The sequence below is a fragment of the Protopterus annectens genome, chromosome 7.part0 (genome assembly GCF_019279795.1).
Source record: "Protopterus annectens isolate FY-2018-M chromosome 7.part0, PAN1.0, whole genome shotgun sequence".
NCBI lineage: Eukaryota > Metazoa > Chordata > Ceratodontiformes > Protopteridae > Protopterus > Protopterus annectens.
Window position 1 is genome coordinate 1,092,805,506 of NC_056739.1, and position 21,766 is coordinate 1,092,827,271.

General features: G+C 45.0%; 1 protein-coding gene across 2 annotated transcripts in view; it reads right to left on the reverse strand.

Moving 5' to 3' along the window:
* Window positions 1-7,320: 7,320 nt before the first annotated feature.
* ANP32A (acidic nuclear phosphoprotein 32 family member A) overlaps window positions 7,321-21,766 on the reverse strand; it is a 689,281-nt gene continuing 674,835 nt past the window's right edge. The window contains exon 6 of one of the 2 annotated variants that reach the window (XM_044077675.1): window positions 7,321-7,551. In XM_044077675.1, the coding sequence (XP_043933610.1) occupies window positions 7,336-7,551 (216 nt within the window). In that variant the 3' untranslated portion in view covers window positions 7,321-7,335. The remainder of the gene's footprint in view (window positions 7,552-21,766) is intronic. The other variant, XM_044077674.1, reaches the window with a different exon arrangement.

A 21,766-nucleotide genomic window follows, 5' to 3' on the forward strand; every position in this document is an offset into this window, starting at 1 on the left:
GGACATGAGCCTTTTTTACTGAAGGGTAATCAAGAGGTGGTGGGGGATAAAGTACTGGGTTGGGGCAGCCTAAGTCATGGCTGACTTCTCTGGCTATTTTGGCCATAAAGACTCTCAGGGTCGTCTTTGTGTCTAGCCTGCCCTTTTTTTTTTTTTTTTTTTTTTTTTTTAGCTTCCCCCATCTTCTCTTAGTCAGATCTAGCACTATCCCGGTTTAGGGTGAGAAAGCAAAATCCTTGCTGGGAAATTCATGCTGTACATAGGAATCTGGGTCTGAAAACGCTGCCTTACAAACTGAACACTTTCCTTCTTCAACCTATTTTGTAGATTTCCCGATCAAGGGGTCCAAACAGGAGGTCCCTGTTCAGTGGGGCATGAAGCATCTCAATATTTTCCGGCAGGGAGGGGCACCCAGTCATGCATGCTTCCATACTACAGACCCTGCAAGCTGCTGCCCTGCATAATGTATTCACAGCATCACAACCACATTTCATATAGGTGCTTGATGACCTGGAAAGACAAGTCACATAGGTCCATCCCCTCTTGCCTCAGATCCTAACCTTCAAATCCCCTCAGCCGTATCGCTTATTTTCACCAACAGGGACTGCTGTAAGTAAATGTGAGACTGGCCGTTTGAGGCTTTGAAGGACAGGGTAGCAGAGGTATATTACAATTTTGAATGCAAACTAATGGAGAGAGAGAGAGAGAGAGAGAGAGAGAGAGACATCTGCAGTCTGTTCTGAGGGTGAAAGAAGCACAACGTGGATAAGAATAGACACCATGCTCTGGGTTGAATACGATAAAATCTAGCATGGAAACCCTTGTGAAGAATTTGTATACAATTAACTTTAACAAAACACTCATCAGTAGTGGATTTTTTTTTTAGACATGAGCCAATCAAGCACGTAATCAGATAAAGTACAGTTGTGTACACTTACCATAAATGTAGATGTTAGCGTGTATTCACTGTTACAGTCATTACATTTGGGTTTTCTGCTTGCAATAGCCCTCAGTCGGCCTGTTATCAATGTCTTGGGTCCTACGTCAGATGCCGTCTCATCTTCCATGACGTCAGGTAGTCAGGGGTATAAAGCATGCAGCCAATGCCATTACATCAGTTTTTTTGCCCCAGATGTCAGATGCCCCCATAATGGGATGCAATTATATACAAGGTTACACCTCCAACAAAAAAGCAAATACACCAAAAAGCTTTACGCATAGCAAAGAATAGAGGTACAGTCAATAGAAGTCAGGGGGCTGGAGGGAGGGTAACCAGGACTGCAACAGTGAATACACTCTAACATCTACATTTATGGTAAGAGTACACAACTGTACTGTGTTCTTCATGTTTCACTGTTGCAGTCATCACATTTGGGTAGATTTCCAAAGCTAAGGATGGGAGGAGGCAATTAGATAGCATTAGGACCAGCTATAAGGCCCTGCAAGACTGCAGTGGCAAAGCCAGCTCTGGATTTAAAAAAATGGGCTAGTGGTAATGCTTGGTGAAAGTATGTACAGAACACCAGGTGGCAGCTTCTAGGATGTCCCTCTGAGAAAGGCTGTAGAGGTAGATGCAGCCCTGGTTGAATGTGATCTTATCCCCTGTGGGGAAGGTTTTCCATGGTGCTTATAGCAGAAATGAATGCAGTGGCCTATCCACTTAGAAATAGTTTGCTTTGAAATGGCCTTCCCCTCTGTCCCTACAACAAATGCAACCAGCAGCTGTTTAGATTTCCTGAGAGGTTTAGTCCTGTCCAAGTAAAATCTAAGTTGTCTGTGCACGTCCAAGAAGTGCAGTATTCATTCTCCTTTGCTCTGTGGATTAGAAAAGAAGGCTGGCAAATGAATGGACTGATTAAGGGCCACACCGGATACCACCTTGGGCATGAAGGAGGGATTGGCCCTGAGGGACAGCCTGTCCGTATGAAAAATGATGAAAGGCTCCACTGCCATGAGAGCCTGTAATTCAGACACCCTTCTTGTTGAAGTGATGGCTAGAAGGAAGGCTGTTTTCCAAGAAAGGAATTTCAATTCTGCATTTGCAGCTGGCTCAATGGGAAGTAAAGTGAGCTTTTCCAGTACAATGTTAAGGTCCCAGGCTGGAGTAGGGGCTCTCCTGGGTGGCCTTAAAGTTTTTGGCCCCTCTGAGGAACTGCTTCAGCAGTGGATGAGAGAAGAGGGGTGCGTTCTGTATTGTAATGAGCTGAAATGGCTGAAGCATGAATTTTGATGGAGGAAAAGGGAAGGCCCTTGTGAAGCATTTCAGTTGAGTATTGAAGAATCTGAGGTAAATTGGGTGCTGCTGTGCCCATCCCCTGGGTTTGGCTCCAGGAACAGAATCTTTTCCATTTTTCAGCATAGGATTTTCTAGTACTAGACCTCCTTGCCTCCAAAATGACATCCATCACTTGCTAACTGAGGGATGGTAATGGACAGATCAGGTAATTAAGCAAGGCTGCCAAGTTCAGGGTTTGAAGCTGTGGGTGCAGAATCTGTCCCTCCTGCTGGGACAGCAGAGCAGGGTTCTGAGGCAGGTGCCATGGTGCCAGCAGTGACACACTGCGCAAGAGGGGGTACACCAGTGTTGGCGTGGCCAGTCTAGTGCAATCAGTATTGTCCTTGGTTTGTCTTGTTGGATCTTTAGTAGTACCTTGGAGAGGAGAGGCAGAGGGGGGAAGGCATAAACTAAACCAGGTGAAGGACAGGGCATCCACTTTCCAAGTTTGTTTGTGGGGAGTCCTTGTGCAGAATTTGTCCAATTGGTAGTTCTGGGGGGAGGCAAACAGGGTCCATCTCTGGGGTCCCCCATTTGTTTCTCAATATGTTGAACATCTTTGGTTCCAGTTTCCACTCGTGTGGGTCGAGATTTCTGCTTAGGTCATCTGCCAGTGTACTTAGCTTTCCTGGCAGGAATTGAGCCTGTAGGTGCACTTGGTAGCTCAAGGCTGTGTTCCACAGAGCCATGGCTAATCTGCAGAGAGGATATGAGTGGGTCCCTCCCTGCTTGTTTATGTACCACATACCAGTGGTGTTGCCAGTCTTTACCAATAATTGTCCTGGAAGAATGTGGTCCTTGAAGGCTGTCAGAGCATTCTGTGCAGCTAACATTTCTTTTTGATTGATATGCCGGTGCACTTGACTTGGGTTCCACTTCCCTGCCAAGTGAGCCCCCCATGCATAGTCTGATGCATCTGTTAGGGTTTGGGCAGCAGGGGGTAGAGTGAATGGCAGTCCCTTGTTTTGGTGGCAGGCCTCTGCCCACCAAAGGAACTCTATCTATAGACTTGATAGGAATCACTGATTCTAGATCCCAAGTATGTTGACACCATAGGCTTTTTAGATACCATTGGAGTTTCCTCATATGCCGTCTTGCATATGGAATTAGTAGAATGCAGGAGGCCATGAATCCCAGGGCTTGCAGTATTTCTCTTGCAGATATCTGGGTCTTTGTGGCCAGTAGTTTGAAGTAGGCTGTCAAATGAACTTGTTTCTCTGGCGTAAGGTAGGTTCATCTGGGAAGTTGTATTCAAGCTTGCTCCCAGGAATACAATTTGTTGGCAGGGTACAAGATGCGATTTCTTTTAGTTTATGGTGTAACCCAGAGAAGTTAATTTCCTTACAAATGCCAGATGATTTAATAGTATGTCCTGGCTTTCTGCCTGAATTAGACAATCGTCCAGGTATGGGTATATCTGAATATTTCTTAGCCTGCAAAATGCAATGACTGGAGCTAGGCACTTTGCGAATACCCTGGGTGCAGTACATAATCCAAAGGGCAGTGCAGATAACTAATAGTGCATGTAGCCTGCTTTGAAGCGTAGGTATCTTCTGCTAGATTCCCTTATTGGGATGTGCAGGTAGGCTTCCTTTAAATCCAGTGTTGCCAACCAGGCATCTTTGCCTAGCATAGGAAGCAACTGATGAAGAGTTAGCATCTTGAATTTTGGGATCACCAAAAATATGTTTAGTATAGACAGATCCAGGATAGGACGCCAGGAATTGTCTTTACTGGCTACCAGAAAAAGTCTTGAGTAGAAACCTTGTGCCCATTCTTCTTCTTCTGGAACGGGTTGAATAGCCCTGATGCTTAAAAGAGAGAGAACTTGCTTTTGAGCCTCTGCCCACCGATTTGGGGATAGGGTCTGGCCAAACGTTTGAGGTTGGTAAGGAGTGGAAGTGGAATCTGTATCCTTGGGAAACTATATTTAAAACCCATTTGTCCTGGGTAATGAACTCCCAATTATTTGCCTGCAGGGCAATCTTTCCCCCTAAAGGAACAGTCAGTTGTGCAGGGCCTGGAATGTTTAAAGTTAAGTCATTGAGACAGTTTACCATAAGGAGGAGTCTTACTACTTCCTGTTTTGGAAGTGGGAGCCCCCCACTGTTTAGTCCTGTGAATACCTTGGGACTGAAGCCTGGGTGTTCTGCTGGTTCAGGGTTTAGAATGAAGGCCTGGAAGAGGCAGGAAAGCACCAATTCTTAGACGGCCAATGCCTACTAAATCTGGGAGGCTGTACTTGCAGGAAATCATTAACAGTTTGCATAGATTTAGCTTTTTCCTCCACCTTTTTAAGTACTACTACTGCTTTGTTGCCAAACAGGCGGTCTTGGTTTAAGGGAGCATCCAGCAATTTAGTTTTAACATGATCTGGCAAAGACTGCTCCTTAAGCCAAGCATGCCTTCTAAGTACAGACCCAGTGACAGCAGCCTTGCAAGATGCCTCTAATGAATCAAAACCACATAGCAAAGTATGTTTTCCAACTTGTTCAGCAGAATGCATTAAATCCCGTAAATCTTTATTTTCAGCAGTCAGAAATCAACACCATTTTCTGTTTAAGCAATCCAATAATATGCGGCTGATACTTTAACATATGAAACTGGCAGTTTAAGATCCTAATGGCCAAGGTTGCAGAAGTGTATACCATCTTACCCAATCTATCCAGTGCCCTGGAATCTCTATCAGAGGGGGTAGGATTTTTGGCAATAGTAGCCTTAATGCCCTTGGGTCTGTGTGAAATAGTCTCAGGATCCGCAGTAGGATTTTTAAAGAGGAACGAGTGAGAGGCAGGAACCCTGTAATATCTATCAGGTTTTCTGGGAGCAGGAGGTAAAGAGTCAGAGGCCAGGCTAGACTCAGAGAAGGCATCATCAACTATGTCCAGTACAGGAGGGGATGGGCAAAGGCCTGTGTTGGGGCAGGAGTAAGAAATCCCTAAGCCTCTTTTTGGAGTCAGAGTAATCTTGGCTCTCCCAGCAAAAATGCTCCCTAAGAGTATGCAAGGTTTCACCAAAAGAGAAATCCTCTGGAGGGGAAGCAGAGGGAATGGAGTCCTCTGCATCAGAATCCTCATAGGTAGATAAGGGTAAATCCTGGTCATCAGAGGAAAGAGAAATTTCAGAGTCCTGATCAGAAGAATCAGAAGAAAAATCAGTCCTAGGTCACTTAGAGGGGGAAGGGTGGCTTCCCCCGAGTAGAGTAATAAGGTCTTCAGCCATTCTTATAATTTGTTTTTTAGGCATAGGGGCCTGACCATGTGGTCTGGGCGTCGGTTTTCTAGGCATGGATCGAGTTTTAGGCATTGAGGAAGAAGACGGCATCGGTTTAATATGCAGGTCAGTAGGCCTGAATACACTCTCAGAAGCCGGTGTCTGCACAGCAGCTCTGAACCCATCCAAGGTAGAGACATCCGCAGGTTCCACAGCTGAAGAAGCATCTCGCAGCATACAGGACTCCGAATGGGTATCAGTAGAGGCCTGCGAATCTGAAGTACCTGGTATCAGGGGCTGCAAAAGCATCTCACTGAGTACCGGCGAACTGGTGACTAGCTTAGAAGGGTCATCGGCAGCTTTGGACCTATGCAGTCTGTCTGACTTTATCTTTGCATTTTTTGGAATGTCGGGTGGCTTACCGAAGCCATTTCTGGACATTTGAACAGAGCATCAAAATATTTAGAAGTGTAAATAAACCGATGAATAGTTCGAGGTTTGAATAAGGCACAAAACCGACAGTGAGGTACGTCGTGGTCTGGGCCTAGGCAAGGAATGCTGTACGAATGAAAATCTTTATGAGGTATTTGCTTTCCACAAGAAATACAATTGTTAACTTTTACTGACATCGGTTTAGAGCAAGAAAAAGGTTCCCCAACGGGGTACTTGGCTTAGTTGAAGACTTCGGTTTTGAAACTCGAAAACAAAAATTTCAGGAGTCTGCCATCCAGCACTTTGGAACTGCTTCTGCTTTGGGAACCACACGGCAAGAAAAACTGATGTAATGGCGTCGCTTGCATGCTTTATACCCCTGACTACCTGACCTCATGGAAGATGAGACAGCATCCGATGCAGGACCCAAGACTTTGACAATCAGCCCGACTGAGGGCTACTGCAAGCAGATAACCCAAATGTGATGACTGCAACAGTGAAACACGAAGACCATCAAAAAAATCCCCTATGGGGGTACTTTTCTGGCTACTGGAGGCCAGTAGATTGACAGAGTGAGCTCTGCATGAAATGCAGCTAAGCACACTGTATGGCAAGAAAAATTCTAAAGATGGCATTGGGTGATGCACCATTTACATCACAAATGCAACTGTGACTTTGGTGGGATGGCAAAGGAGGAAGCCTTTTGCAGGGTAAATCTCTGGATGTTGAGCCAGTCATGGGCTACCTGCACAAAGGATATCCCAAATGCAATGGCTGCAACAATAAATGCTACAATGAAAATCAGGATGCATATTACTCAATGTTCTGTCTGACAATAGCGTGTCCCAATGAACAATGACAGTTCAACCATTCACTTCTTGCAGCAAAAATACGAAGTGGTCATCTCCCTTAGCATACACGTTTCTGACTGATGTTCTTTTCATGAGAACAGGTAAACCCAAGGCCACTCTGAGGATGCCCAACTGCTTAAAGCCTACACAGTAGACCTGTGCTCTTTTGGAGAAGATGTGTTGTGTACAATGAAAGGGCTACAGCAAATGATCCTTACAATGAACAGAGAGACATGGAAAGTAGCAGAGTTCAAAAAGGAAGACGATGGAACAAGGAGGGTTCACTAACTAATAAAGAAAACTAATTTAAATCTAAATCTTGACACAAGGAATTGATCAGCAGCAGAAAGGGTGGTGAATACATGAGAGAGGCTGCCAAAATGGGTAGTGAAAAATAAAGGACTCATTCTAAACAAGTTGTTTGGTAAAGGAAGAGGGGAAGACTCATTCTGCCAGCCATAAAGTGATGGGATGCTAGTAATCACAGCCGCATCAGAATATCTTGTCTTGATCCTCTCCATTTGTTACACTGCACACCACACGAGAAAAAGATCCTAAGCTAAATCACTTCTTTTTCTGTGAATGCTCATAAATATGCACATTTTGAAAAAAGGAGACATGCAAAATATTTACACCACTAGAATACCACATCTGGCTATGTAAATTTTTATCAAATCTGAGCAATCCTTTCAAAAATATTTCAAGTTCAAACGTACCCAATTCTTCTTCTTCTTCATCTTCTTCATCTACTTCACCATCATTGAGATCTTCTTCCTCATCCTGAAAAATAGTAAAACATTACTTTTCAAGCACCGAGGCCCGAAAACCAGCAACATCTAGTGGTGCACTTTTCACTAACAGTTCAGTACTTCCCAAATGGGAAATAAACCAGCATTACTTTTCTTACTAAGAAGTGAATCCGCAGGCCAGCTCCCTGGTGTACAGGGATAAAGCCCTGACTATGTTGCAAGTACCCAGACTCTGATTAGCACCCTTGGGTGCTGAAAGAGGTTCACATGGGAGGCAGCGGGCTTTGATTTGCCATAAATATGAAACCCTGGAAGAAGTGCCAAGTATTACAAAACGTGGAGTCTGAGCCTACTGTGACCACAGCATCCCAGTGCACTCAAATTGTTAGTAAAGAGGAACTGGTGTGTGGCGAGGCAAATGTTACTGGAAGACAAGAGTGGAGCATGGAGGGTGCTTCCTGAAATGAGAGGAGGGTGTTCTTTGGGGGAGAAACTAGGCTACCCTACAGGGCCATCAACTTGCCCACTCCCTATCACCCAACTCTTTCTGGGGAAGAGAAGGCCACCTGGGAGTCCATCAGGAAAGACTAGAAATACCAAACTCCCATCCCAAAGAAATAAAAGAGCTGACCGGGTGCATTAAGAGGTGTTATCAAGTGACGTCCTTGCATGAACTAAAAACGGAAAAAGTGAATCCAGAGGCTAGAAAGAAAAAAAAAAAAAAAGTTATATGAACATACTATTCACCGTAGAAGATTGAGTACACAGATCATTGCTGAAACAGGAATCTTTATCCATGAGAGAAAGACTAAAGCAGACTATCCATGCTTCTAGACATCTCCAATGAACCAAGTTCCTCTTCTGTTCCTGGCATCAGTCTGACACATGGCTTATAAAGAAGGAGCTGCTAGCACTACCTTGTAGTTCTTTTTTGGTAAATAGAAATAACTAAAGCTGCCTTACCCCTACTTGCTCATTTGGTTCGGAGTTATGTGCTCCTAGCATTTAAAGGGTCCAGTACAGACAGTTGCTCCCTAACATCATGCACAGAAATCCCCTCCACAGAGCTTGAAAACTTGGCTAGTTATACAAACACAACTAAATCTTAAAGATACTAGGGTAGACCACACGGTATCCATTCCCTGTAGCACCGTTTGAAAGGCGCATGCAGATCCAAAAAAGGCCAAAGAAAAGAAATTGGTACTGCAGCAGTGACTTGTTATGGTGAGTCATTCACATATCTGTATTACATTCATTGTGGGAATCTCTGCTGCAGTATAAATCCTTATCCACAGGAAAAATACCAGATCAGTAATATTCATTTTCAAAACAAAGAGTATTTACATAATGCATCAATACAGACATCTGGACAAAGTTTGTTTAGGAAACTGCCTGCCTAACACCCCACAGAATAAAGGAAGAAAAAGTACAGTTGTGTACACTTACCATAAATGTAGATGTTAGTTGCAGTCATTATTTCAGTAATCTGCTGGCAGGTTGCCCTCAGTCGGACTGAATAAAGTCTTGGGTCCTGCGTCGGTTGCGGTCTCCTATTCCACGACGTCAGGTCGTCAGGGGTATAAAACATGCAGCCAATGCCATTTTAATCAGTTTTTCTTGCCCCAGATGTCAGGTGCCCCCAAATGGGGAGCAAAAAAAAAAAAAAATACATCATATATATATATATATATATATATATATATATATATATGAAATGCACTTTAGAAATAAAAGGGCTGGCGGGTGGGTAATCCGGACTGCAACAGTGAATACACTCGAACATCTACATTTATGGTAAGTGTACACAACTGTACTATGTTCGTGTTTCACTGTTACAGTCATTACATTTGGGTAAAATCCCAAAGCTATGGTTTCACATACAAGGCCATGTCAAACCCTGAGCTGTTGGACATGCTCCACTTAAAGAAATCCCAATCCCACAGAGCCACACGCTCCAGGGATCTAAACCTTGTCATCACAATGAACAAAACATGCTGGAGGGATAAGTTCCTGACCCAGACACTTCCCATACTCTGGAATAGACTGCCCATACATATCAAGCAGAGCGCCTCTTTGGCCCTCTTCAAAAGGAACCTTGATGATTGGATGGGAGATGGGAAATTCACCCTGGGGATCTTGTCAGCCGCCCTGCTAGACAGGGGCCTGGAGAAGTAAATATTGTGGGAAGAAATATCCAGGGAATTGTTATGGCTAGGCTTGCATAGGCCCTAGGGCCGATAGCCTAGTACCAACCTATAAACCTATGAACCTATGGATGGGAGGATGGAGCTAAACAGCATTAGGAGCAGCTATAAGGCCTTGCAGGACTGCAGTGGCAAAGCCTGCCCTGGAATTAGAGAAGAGAGAGAAATGATGATGCTTTGTGAATATATGAACTGAGCTCCAAGTAGCAGCTTCTAGAATGTCTCTGGTAGGGACCCCTCTGAGAAAGGCTGCTGAGGTAGAGGCAGCCCTGGTGGAATGGGATCTGATCCTCTTGGGCACAGGTTTACCATGGTGCAAGTAGCAGAAATGAATGCAATGGCCTATCCATTTAGAAATAGTCTGCTTTGATATAGCCTTCCCCTCTGATTCTGCAGCAAGTGCCACCAGTAGTTGCCAAGACTTTCTTAGAGACTTTGTCCTGTTTGAGTAAAATCTTAGCTGTCTGTGTACATCCAGTGAATGCAGAATCCGTTTCCCTTGTTCTGCGGATTTGGGAAGAAATTTGGCAGGTGAATGGTCTGGTTAAGAGCCACACTGGATACCACCTTAGGCATAAAAGGACTGGTCTTGTGGGCCACCCTGTCCGGGTAAAAAATAATGAAAGGCTCCACTACTATGAGAGACTGTAGTTCTGAAACCCTTCTAGCTGAAGTGACTGCCAAAAGAAAAGCTGTCTTCCAAGAAAGAAATTTTATATCCGCAGTAGCTGCCGGTTCAAAAGGAGGTTCCAGCACAAAACTGAGGTCCCATGCAGGAGTTGGCACTCTCCTGGGAGGCCTTAAATTTTTGGCCCCTCTCAGGTACTGTTTTAGCAGGGGATGAGAAAAGAGGGGAGGCTCTGTGTTGTAATGAGCCGAGATGGCAGAGGCGTGGATTTTTATTGAAGAAAAAAAAATAGGCCCTTGTCAAGCATATCAGTTAAGTATTGTAAAATCTGAGGAATATTGGGCTTTGGTGTATCTATTCCTTGTGCTTGGTTCCAAGCACAGAATCTTTTTCATTTATCAGCATAATATTTTCGAGTACTAGGCCTTCTGGCTTCCAAAATGACATCCATCACAGGTTTACTGAGAGATGTGGTTAGTAAAATTAGTAGCCATGCTGCAAGATTCAGAGTTTGGAGCCGAGTGTGCAGAATTTGACAGTTCTGCTGAGAATAGGTGAGGTGTTTGAGGCAAGTACCACGGAGGAAGGTGCGACATATTCCTTAGAAGCGGGTGCCAGTATTGGCGAGGCCAGTCCGGAGCAATTAGAATTATTTTTGGTTTTTCTTGGAGAGTAGAGGCGGAAAGGCATAGACTGATAGGTTTTTCCAGCTGAAGGATAGAGCATCCACTTTCCATGCTTTTTTGTGATGAGCTCGTGCAGAATTTGTCCAACTGATAGTTTTGGGGAGAGGCAAATAGATCTATGTCTGGGCTTCCCCATTTTTGTTAACATGCTGAAGATTTGTGGATCCAGTTTCCATTTGTGCGTGTCCACAAGATTTCTGCTTAGGTCGTCTGCCAGAGTATTTTGTTTTCCTGGCGGGAACTGAGCTTAAAGATGTATTTGGTAAGTTACGGATGTGTTCCTCAAGGCCATGGCTAGTCTGCAAAGGGGGTAGGAGTGGGTACCCCCCTGCTTGTTTATGTACCACATAACTGTGGTGTTGTCCGTCTTTATCAGTAGTTGTCCTGGATGAAATCCTTGAAGGCTGTCAGAGCAATCTGAACAGCTAGCATTTCTTTCTGGTTGATATGTAGATGTATTTGGTTTGGGCTCCAATTGCCCTGAATGCATCTCCCTGCCAGGTGGGCCCCCCAAGCATAGTCTGATGCGTCTGTAGTTAGGGTTTGGGTGGCAGGGGGTAGAATAAATGACAGTCCCTTGTTTTGGTGACATGTCTCTGCCCACCAAAGAAACTCCTGTTGCAGGCAGGGAATGAGAGGAAAGTACAGTTTTGTACCTACCATAAATGTAGATGTTCGAGGATCCACATTGCTGCAGTCCTAACCATTGGGTAGTCCGCTGTCCAGTCGGCCCGAATACCAAAGTATATGGCTGACGTCGGTCAAGGCGCATTAGACTGATGTCAGGACGTCAGGGTACTAATGCGCATGACCGACGTCATATCCTCAGTCTTTTCTTGCCCCAGATGTCAGAAGACCCTAAAAAGACAAAGCCCAAACCAAAACACCAAAAAACCCTGCACCAAACATATATACAATATATACAAATGCACAAGAATATATATATATATATACTAGCACACGCCACCACCCCTAAACACAGAGGGGAAGGAGGGAGGGTAAATTGGACTGCAGCAATGTGGATCCTCGAACATCTACATTTATGGTAGGTACAAAACTGTACTATGTTCTTCATTCCACATTGCTGCAGTCCTAACCATTGGGTAGAATCCCAAAGCAGAGGTAAGGGAGGCTGGCAAATCATAAGGAAGCAGGAGCTGTCAACATGCCTTGCAAAATAGCTGTGGCAAAACCAGCCCTAGATTTAGAGTAGAGAGGAAGATGGTAATGCTTAGAGAAAGTATGCACTGAACTCCAAGTAGCTGCCTCCAAAATATCCTTAGTTGCCACCCCCCTTAGAAATGCTGTTGAAGTGGCAGTAGCCCTAGTGGAATGAGGCCTAATCCCAGCTGGAATCTCTTTGCCATGATGGGAGTAACAAAATGAAATGCAAAACCCAATCCACTTAGAAATAGTTTGTTTAGACACAGGCTTGCCCTGAGAACTCAAAGCAAAAGAAACAACTGCTGAGACTGCCTGAAATCCTTAGTCCTGCTTAAATAATAACGCAACTGCCTATGGACATCTAAAGTGTGCAAAATCTTTTCCCCCCTATTTTGGGGATCTGCATAGAAAGTAGGCAAATGAATAGTTTGGTTTAACGCCACACTAGAAACCACCTTAGGCATAAAGGAAGGATTAGTACGTAATGATACCCTATCCTTATGGAAAATCAAAAAGGGCTCTACTGCCATAAGGGCCTGCAACTCAGACACCCTTCTTGCAGAAGTAATAGCCAACAGAAAAGCAGTCTTCCATGACAAGTATTTCAATTCAGCAGTAGCCGCAGGCTCAAAAGGTTGTAGAGTAAGTTTTTCCAACACAAAATTGAGATCCCAAGCAGGAGTAGGAGCTCTCGGGGGTCTTATATTCTTTGCCCCTCTAAGAAACTGCTTGAACAAAGGATGCGAAAACAAAGGTGGGTCACAATCATAGTGAGCTGAAATTGCTGCAGCATGAATCTTAATGGAAGAGAAGGACAAACCTTTGTCCAGTAACTCAGTAAGATATTGAAGAGCCACACTCAAATTAGGCTCAGAAATCTCCAAATTCTTTGCTGTACTCCAAAATAAAAATCTCTTCCATTTTTCATGTGACACTTTCCTTGTACTAGGTCTTCTAGCTTCCATAATCACATTTAAAACTTGTTGAGGAAGTTGAGACCTGCTGTGTTTCAACACAGAATATGCCAGGCTGTTAGATGAAGAGAGTGAAGCTTGACATTGAGCAGGTGACCGTCCTTCTGAGATAACAGATGTGGAATCAAAGGTAAAGGCCATGGAGGCTTCCTTACCAGACTCCTTAGTAGTGGGTACCAGTGTTGCCGAGGCCAATCTGGAGCTATTAAAATCATCCTTGGCTTGTCTTGTCTGACCTTTAAGAGCACCTTTGGAAGAAGAGGCAGAGGTGGAAAGGCATACACATGAAGATTTTTCCAACTGAAAGAAAGAGCATCCACTTTCCAAGCTGTGTGATGAAACCCCTTTGTGCAAAACTTTGGCAGCTGGTGGTTTAGTGGAGAAGCGAACAGATCTATGTCTGGAGTTCCCCATGACACTGTCAATGTCTGAAATACATGAAGATCCAGTTTCCACTCGTGGGGATCCATGATTTGTCTGCTTAACACATCTGCTAAGGAGTTCTGTGCTCCCTCATGGAATGCAGAGTCTCTGAAAATGAGAAATCCTCAGGAGGAGAAGCTGTAGGAGTGGAATCATCCACATCAGAATCAGAATAAGGAGGATACTCCTGCAAGTCTTCCGCAGAAGACTCAGAAGCCTCTGAACACTGTTCAAAACTCTCAAACTCAGGTTCCACCCTAGGCCTCTTATCAGGAGGGGGCATAGAACCTCTAATCATAGTAATCAAATCTTCTGCCATTTTAAGCATATGTTTCTTAGGCACAGAACCTGAAGTGCTAGGAGAAGCCCCCACTGAAGCTAAACTTGGCCTACCTCTCAAAGAAGTTTTGGAAACAGAAGGAGAGGCTCTAACTACCTTGGGAAGAGAGGGAAGAACAGTTACCTGAGAAGCCCCCTCAGCCTGGCCTACCTCCTGAGAAGGCACATCCTGTAACAGTAAAGTCTCTGCCTGAGACTCCAAAGAAACTCCTGGCAAAACCTCTGGCTCCACTGAGCCTTCTAAAGAACCGACGTCTGGGACTGCCGGTTCATCAACCCTAGGCTTCGCTGTTTTGTCCTTGCGCTTTTTGACGAAGCGGCCGGAGCATCCGACGGCATTTTATAATTACAACGCTTCCCAAACACTAACCTGGCACAGTCTAACCTTCTCTTAATAGTGCGTTTGTTAAATCTAGCACAAGAGCGGCATCCAACAACGCCGTGCTCAGGCCCTAAACAAGGTATACACAAAGTATGGTAATCCCTATGAGGTATCTGTTTCCCACAAGAAATACAGTTATTCACTTTTCTGACATCCGGTTAAATACTGAGGCAAGAAAAACCAAAATGTTCCCAACGGGTACTTAGCCAACTTTGATTCGGTCTGAAACTCCGACTTCAGAAAATTTCAGAACGCCAACCTGCACTCGCAAAACTGCTTCTGCATCGGACCATGCGGCAAAAAAGACTGAGGATATGACGTCGGTCATGCGCATTAGTACCCTGACGTCCTGACATCAGTCTAATGCGCCTTGACCGACGTCAGCCATATACTTTGGTATTCGGGCCGACTGGACAGCGGACTACCCAATGGTTAGGACTGCAGCAATGTGGAATGAAGAACATTCATTGTTTTCAGGCTGTGACAGTGTTGACTCCATAAGCTTTTTAGGTACCACTGAAGTTTCCTCATATGCAGTCTCGCATATGGAATTAGTAGAATGCAGGATGCCATGAATCCCAAATCCTGCAGAATTTGTCTTGCAGATAGCTGGGTTTTTGTTGCCATTTGTTTGAAGTATGTTGTCAATTGCATTTGTTTGTCTGGCGTGAGGTAACCATCTGGGCAGCTGTATTCAAGCTTGCACCCAGGAATGTAATTATTTGAGAGGGTACCAGTTGTGATTTCTTTTCATTTATGGTGTACCCTAGGCATGCTAGAACCCTTTTTACAAACGCCAGATGTTGAAGAAGAGTGTCCTTGTCCTCTGCCTGAATGAGATAATCGTCCAGATAAGGATAAATTCAAATGTTTGTCTGCAGAATGCAATTACTGCTGCCAGGCACTTTAAGACCCTGGGCACAGTAGATAAGCCATAGGGCAGTGCAGAGAATTAGTAATGCAGAAAGCCTGCTTTGAAGCGGAGGTATCGTCTGCAAGATTGCCTTATTGGGATATGCAGGTATGCCTCTTAAGTCTAGAGGTTACCAACCAGGCATTCTTGCCTAGCATTGGCAGTAGCTGTTGTAAAGTCAGTATTTTGGAATGTCCAGGAATGTGTTCAGAATTTATAAGTCCAGAACTGGACGCCATGATTTGTCTTTTCTGGGTATCAGGAAAAGCCTTGAATAAAATCCTTGTCCTTTTCTGGTACTGGTTGAACAGCCCCCATATCCATGAGGGACATGACTTGTTTCTGGGCCTCTGCCCACTGGTTTGGTGGTAGATCTGGCCATCCGTTTGGAATTGGCAATGTGTGGAAATGAAATCTGTATCCCTGGGATACTATGTTTAATACCCACTTGTCCTGGGTAATTAAATGCCAATTTTGAGCATGAAGTGCTAGTTCTCCCCCCAAGGGGACTGCCAAAAGATAAGTGCTTGGAGATGGTAAAGGAAAGTTATTGAGACTGCTTACTGTAGTGTTGTGCTTTGCTACCTCTAGATTTGGAGGTGGAGGCACCCCACTGCTTTGACCTGTAAGATCCCTGTGATTGATATCTGGAGCCTTTGGAGCGCACCTGGGTTTGCCCTGAGTGGCTCTGTTGGACACAGGAAAGGACCAGTTCTTAGTAGGCCAGTGCCTACTGAACTTGGGTGGCTGCACTTGCAAGAAATCCTTTACAGTTTGCATAGATTTAGCTTTGTCTTCCATTGTCTTTAAAAAGTACAGTTTTGTACCTACCATAAATGTAGATGTTAGAGTGCTAATACAGCTGCAGTCATAACAGATGGGTTCTCCTGCTGTCAGGCAGGTCCTCGGTCGGCCGAATTCCAAAGTCTAGGTCCGGCGTCGGTTGTCGTCGCTTCTTCCCTGACGTCAGTGCGCCAGGGGTATAAAAGAACCAGCAGACACCATTTTCTTCAGTTTTTCTTGCCCCAGATGTCAGGTGCCCCCAGAAGGAAGGCAATACATAAATTTGTGTAATAAAGTAATGCAATATAATCAAAATACAGTAGTTGCAAGCAAATACACCATAAAAGAATACCCCAATCAGGTTGTATGAGGAGGTGTTAGCCAATAGGCCTGTCCCAAGAGGGGAAGGAGGGAGGGAAACCTGGACTGCAGCTGTATTAGCACTCAAACATCTACATTTATGGTAGGTACAAAACTGTACTATGTTCATCGTGCATACAGCTGCAGTCATAACAGATGGGTAGAATCCCAAAGCTAAGAAAGGGGTGGTAGGCACTAGGTGGAACTAGGAGGAGCCAGAATGCCCTGCAAGACTGCAATGGCAAAGACTGCTCTAGTTTTGGAGTATAATGGTAGGTGGTAGTGCTTGGAGAAGGTATGCACAGAACTCCAAGTGGCTGCTTCCAAAATATCTTTGGTAGGAACTCCTCTGAGGACAGCTGCAGAGGTAGCTGTGGCCCTTGTGGAGTGAGATCTGATGCCTGCAGGTACAGTTTTACCATGAAAAGAGTAACAAAAGCATATGCAGTGGGCTATCCATTTTGAGATTGTCTGTTTGGAAACTGGCTTCCCTTGAGCTCCTATAGCATAGGACACAAAGAGCTGTTCTGATTTTCTGAAAGGCTTTGTTCTGTCCAAATAATAACGCAGCTGTCTGTGGATGTCCAAGGAATGTAGTAGTCTCTCCCCTTTGTTTTGAGGATTAGGGTAAAAGGTAGGTAAGTGTATAGCCTGATTCAAAGTTACCCTGGATACCACCTTTGGCATACAGGACGGGTTGGTTCGTAAGGAAACTCTGTCCTGATGGAAGATGATAAAAGGCTGCACAGCCATGAGGGCTCATAGTTCCGATACCCTATGAGCTGAGGTGATAGCCAGAAGAAAAGCTGTTTTCCAGGACAAATATTGCAAATCTGTTGAGGCAGCTGGCTCAAAAGGAGGCAAGGTCAGCTTTTCTAGAATGAAATTGAGATCCCAAGCAGGTATTGGTCGTTTCCTTCGGGGTTTTATATTCTTAGCCCCTCTGAGGAACTATCTTAAGAGGGGGTGAGAGAATAAAGGCGGATCAGTGTTGTATTCTGCAGAAATGGCTGAGCCATGGATCTTGATGGAGGAAAATGAAAGTCCACTGCTTAGCAGCTCAGCTAGATACTGTAATATTTGAGGTAAATTCAGTTTTCCAGGATTCTGGCCCTTTTTCTCATTCCAGGCACAAAACCGTTTCCATTTTGCGGAGTAAGCTTTTCTAGTAGACGGCCTTCTGGCCTCCAAAATGACATCCTGCACCTCCTTGGAGAGTAGGGTCTGTTGTGATGTTAAGGAATCTTCCATGCGGCCAGACTGAGTGTTTTCAGCTGACTGTGAAGAGTTTTGAAGCTGTGCTGAGTCAGAAGAAGAGGCATTAGAGGTAGAGTCCATGGAGGGGAATGCGTCAGGCTCCTCAGGAGTGGGTTACCAGTGCTGTCTTGGCCAGTCTGGAGCAATGAGAATCATCTTTGGTCCGTCTGCTCTGGTTTTTAATAGAACTTTGGGCAGCAGAGAAGAGGTGGAAAGGCATAAACTGTCATTGTTGTCCAACTGAAAGAGAGAGCGTCCACTCTCCAGGCCTGTGGATGAAAAGTCCTTGAGCAGAATTTTGTCAATTGGTGATTTTTGTGGGAGGCAAAGAGATTTATGTCTGGCCTTCCCCATGCTTGAATTATCTCTGTAAAAACTTGAGGATGCAACTTCCATTTGTGTGGATCTGTCACATTTCTGCTTAGGTTGTCTGCCAGCGTGTTTTCCTTGCCTGGCAAGTACTGTGCTTGAAGTTCGATTTGTAATTCCAGAGCCATGTTCCAAAGTGACATGGCCAGCCTGCATAGGGGGTATGAATGGGTTCCTCCCTGTTTGTTTATGTACCACATTACTGTGGTGTTGTCTGTCCTTATCAATAGTTGACCTGGATGCAGAAGGTCTTTGAAAGCTATAATAGCATTTATTACTGCCAGCATTTCCTTTTGATTGATGTGAAGGTGCTTTTCTTTTCGGGACCATTTGCCCTGAATGCACCGATCTGTCATGTGCGCCCCCCAGGCGTAGTCCGAGGCGTCTGTTGTGATGACTTGATTTGCTTGAGGCTTGCAGAATGGGAGACCTGTGTTTGTTTGGCATGCTTGAGCCCACCACAGAAATTCCTTTTGAAGACATGGAATTAGTGGTATTATTGTTTCCAAGCTGTGGCTGTGTTGAGACCATAGATTTTTCAGGTACCATTGAAGTTTCCTCATATGCAGCTTTGCATATGGGATTAGTAGGATGCAAGATGCCATGAATCCCAGAGCCTGCAGGATTTTCCTTGCAGTCAGCCTGGTGTAATTTGCTAGTGTTCTGAAGTATTGAGTTAGTTGCCCCTGCTTCTCTGGCGTGAGGTAGGTCATCTGGATGTTTGTGTCCAAGTTGGCACCCAGGAAAATTATTTTCTGAGAGGGTATTAGCCTTGATTTCTTTTTGTTCACTGTGTATCCCAGAGAATTCAACAACATTAACACAAAAGCCAGATGTTTCAGAAGTATGTGCTTGCTGTCCGCTTGGATCAGGCAGTCGTCCAAATATGGGTATATTTGTATCCCTTGAAGTCTGCAGTAGGCAATTACTGATGCCAGGCATTTCGTGAATACTCTGGGCGCAGTGGATAAGCCAAAGGGCAATGCAGAGAATTGATAATGGGTTGAACCTGCAAGAAATCTGAGGTATCTTCTGCAATTTTGTCTGATTGGGACATGCAGGTATGCCTCCTTGAGGTCCAATGTTACCAGCCAAGACTCCTTGCCCAGCATGGGAAGAAGCTGCTGTAATGTGAGCATCTTGAATTTGGGTACGAGTAAAAATGTGTTTAGGATGGATAGGTCCAAAATAGGTCTCCAATCTTTCCCCTTCCTTGGTACCAGGAATAGTCTGGAATAAAAACCTTAACCTTGTTCGTGAGTAGGTACCTCTTGAATAGCTTTCATGTCCATAAGAGCTGAAATTTGTCTTTGTGCCTCTGCCCTTTGATTGTGTGGCAGGTTTGGCATGCCTCTCATTTTTGGAAGGGTGTGAAAATGGAATCTGCAGCCTCTGTTTATAATGTCCAGGATCCATTTGTCTTTTGTGACAATATGCCAATTTTTTGAAAATAATGCCAGTTTTCCGCCTAAGGGTGCTGCCATTTGAGCCTTGCTTGGCATGCAAAGGGGAAAGTCATTGGGCTTGCTTTCTAAATGGCTGCGAACTATCCTCACCACCTCTTTGTGTAGGAGCTTGCCACTGTCTGCCTCTAAACGATCCTTGAGGTTGCCCTCTGCCCCTCGGCCGCCTGTATCTACCTCTTTGGGGTCTGTACGTGGCTGGAAAGGACCAATTTTTGGAAGGCCAATTTCTACTGAAACGTGGAGGTTGTACCTGTAGAAAATCTTTCACTGTTTGCATTGATTTAGCCTTTTCCTCCATTTTCTTTAATAGCTCCTCAGCTTTAACACCAAATACATCCTTTTGTAGAGGGGCATCTAGTAATTTAGCTTTGACATGATCTGGTAAGGTTTGCTCCTTGAGCCAGGCATGTCTACGTATGACTGATCCTGTAACAGCAGCTCTACATGAGGCCTCTAGAGCATCAAAACCACATTGCAAGGTATGTTTACCCACTTGTTCTGCACTATGCATCAAATCCTGCAACTCCTTCAAGTCTGGTTGTTCAGGTTGTGACATTTTACTTCTCAACTGTGATAACAGAAACTGTTGGTACTTTAGCATATGGGAACTGGCAGTTTAATGCCCTCATGGTTAAGGTGGTCGAGGTGTATACCTTTTTTCCCCACCTTTCTAAGGATCTGGAATCTCTCTCGGAAGGTAATGGGTTTTTAGCAGTGGAGGCCTTAATTCCCTTGGGGCTCTGTGAGATAGTTTCTGGGTCAGCCGCATGGCTTTTGCATAAAAATTGGTGCGAGTCAGGAACCGGGTAGTACCTGTCAGGCTTGACTGGGGCTGGAGGTAAAGAATCCAGGTTAAGGCAGGCCTCCGAGTACACATCATCTAGTATGTCTAAGACAGGAGGTATAGCCAGAGGCCTGTGCTGAGGTAGCAAGAGAAAATCCCTAAGCCTTTTCTTGGAATCTTGAGTAATCTTGGCCTTCCCAGTAGAAGTGTTCCCTTAAGGTATGCAAGGTTTCCCCAAATGAGTAATCCTCGGGGGGGGGGGGGATCTTCAAAAGGGGAGTAAGAATGTTCCTGTTCATCAGAGTGCTCTGAAATAATGGAGGCCTGGTCAGAGGAGGGGGATTCTTCCTCCACTCTGGGCCTTTTGTCCGGGGGGGGGGGTTGAGAACCCCTGATATGAGTAATCAAATCCTCAGCCATTTTAAGCATCTGTTTTTTAGGCATGGGGACTGGAGAAGGGCCCTATGGAGCTTGTCTCTTAGGATGCATGGCTGCTTTAGACTTAGTGAAAGCCTTGATAGAAAAAGAAGAGGAAGGTCTGAAGACACCCTGAGAGGAGGCAGACCTGTCTACATTTTGAGATTCACCACCAAGAGTGGCTTCTGTATCTGTAAGTCAGGGTGTGGGCAGAGGAGCCTGCGACCTCGGGCACAGAAGACACCGTCAATGAAGTGTCGTCGGTAGGCAGGGCGCCTCGCTGAGAACCGGACCACCTGTAGTCGGCTTTGGCGTGGTGTCGGTAGAGGCCGCGGACCTCGTGTGTCGGTCCTTATCCTTGCGGTTTTTAGACAAAATTGGAGTCGGAGTATCCGACGACATAATATAGTTAAATTTTTTGCCAAAATAGTGCTGGGCGAACTCCGCCCGTCGCTTAATGGTGCGTTTGTTGAATGTAGCACAAAAACGACAGACCGAGACGTCGTGGTCTGGGCCTAAGCAAGGAATGCAGAGGGAATGAAAATCCTTATGCGGTATTTGCTTCCCACAAGAAATACAATTATTAACTTTGTCTGACATCGGTCTGAGGCAAGAAAAGTTTCCCCAACGGGGTACTTAGCTTTCAAGAAGACTTCGGTTGCAAAATTTTCGTAATTTCAGGAGCTGGCCAACCTGCACTTGCGAACTGCTTCTGCTTCGGGCACCGCGCGGCAAGAAAGACTGAAAAAAATGGCATCGGCTGGTTCTTTTATACCCCTGGCACACTGACGTCAGGGAAGAAGCGACGACAACCGACGTCGGACCTAGACTTTGGAATTCGGCCGACCGAGGACCCGCCTGACGGCAGGAGAACCCATCTGTTATGACTGCAGCTGTATGCACGATGAACATCCTCTTCTGTCTTATCAACAAACAGACTATCATGCTGTAAAGGGGCATCCAACAATTTAGCTTTAACATGATCAGGCAGATTTTGCTCCTTGAGCCAGGCATGCCTTCTTATCACAGATCCAGTTACGGCAGCCCTACAAGAGGCCTCCAAGGAATCAAAACTACATTGCAAAGTATGCTTTCCA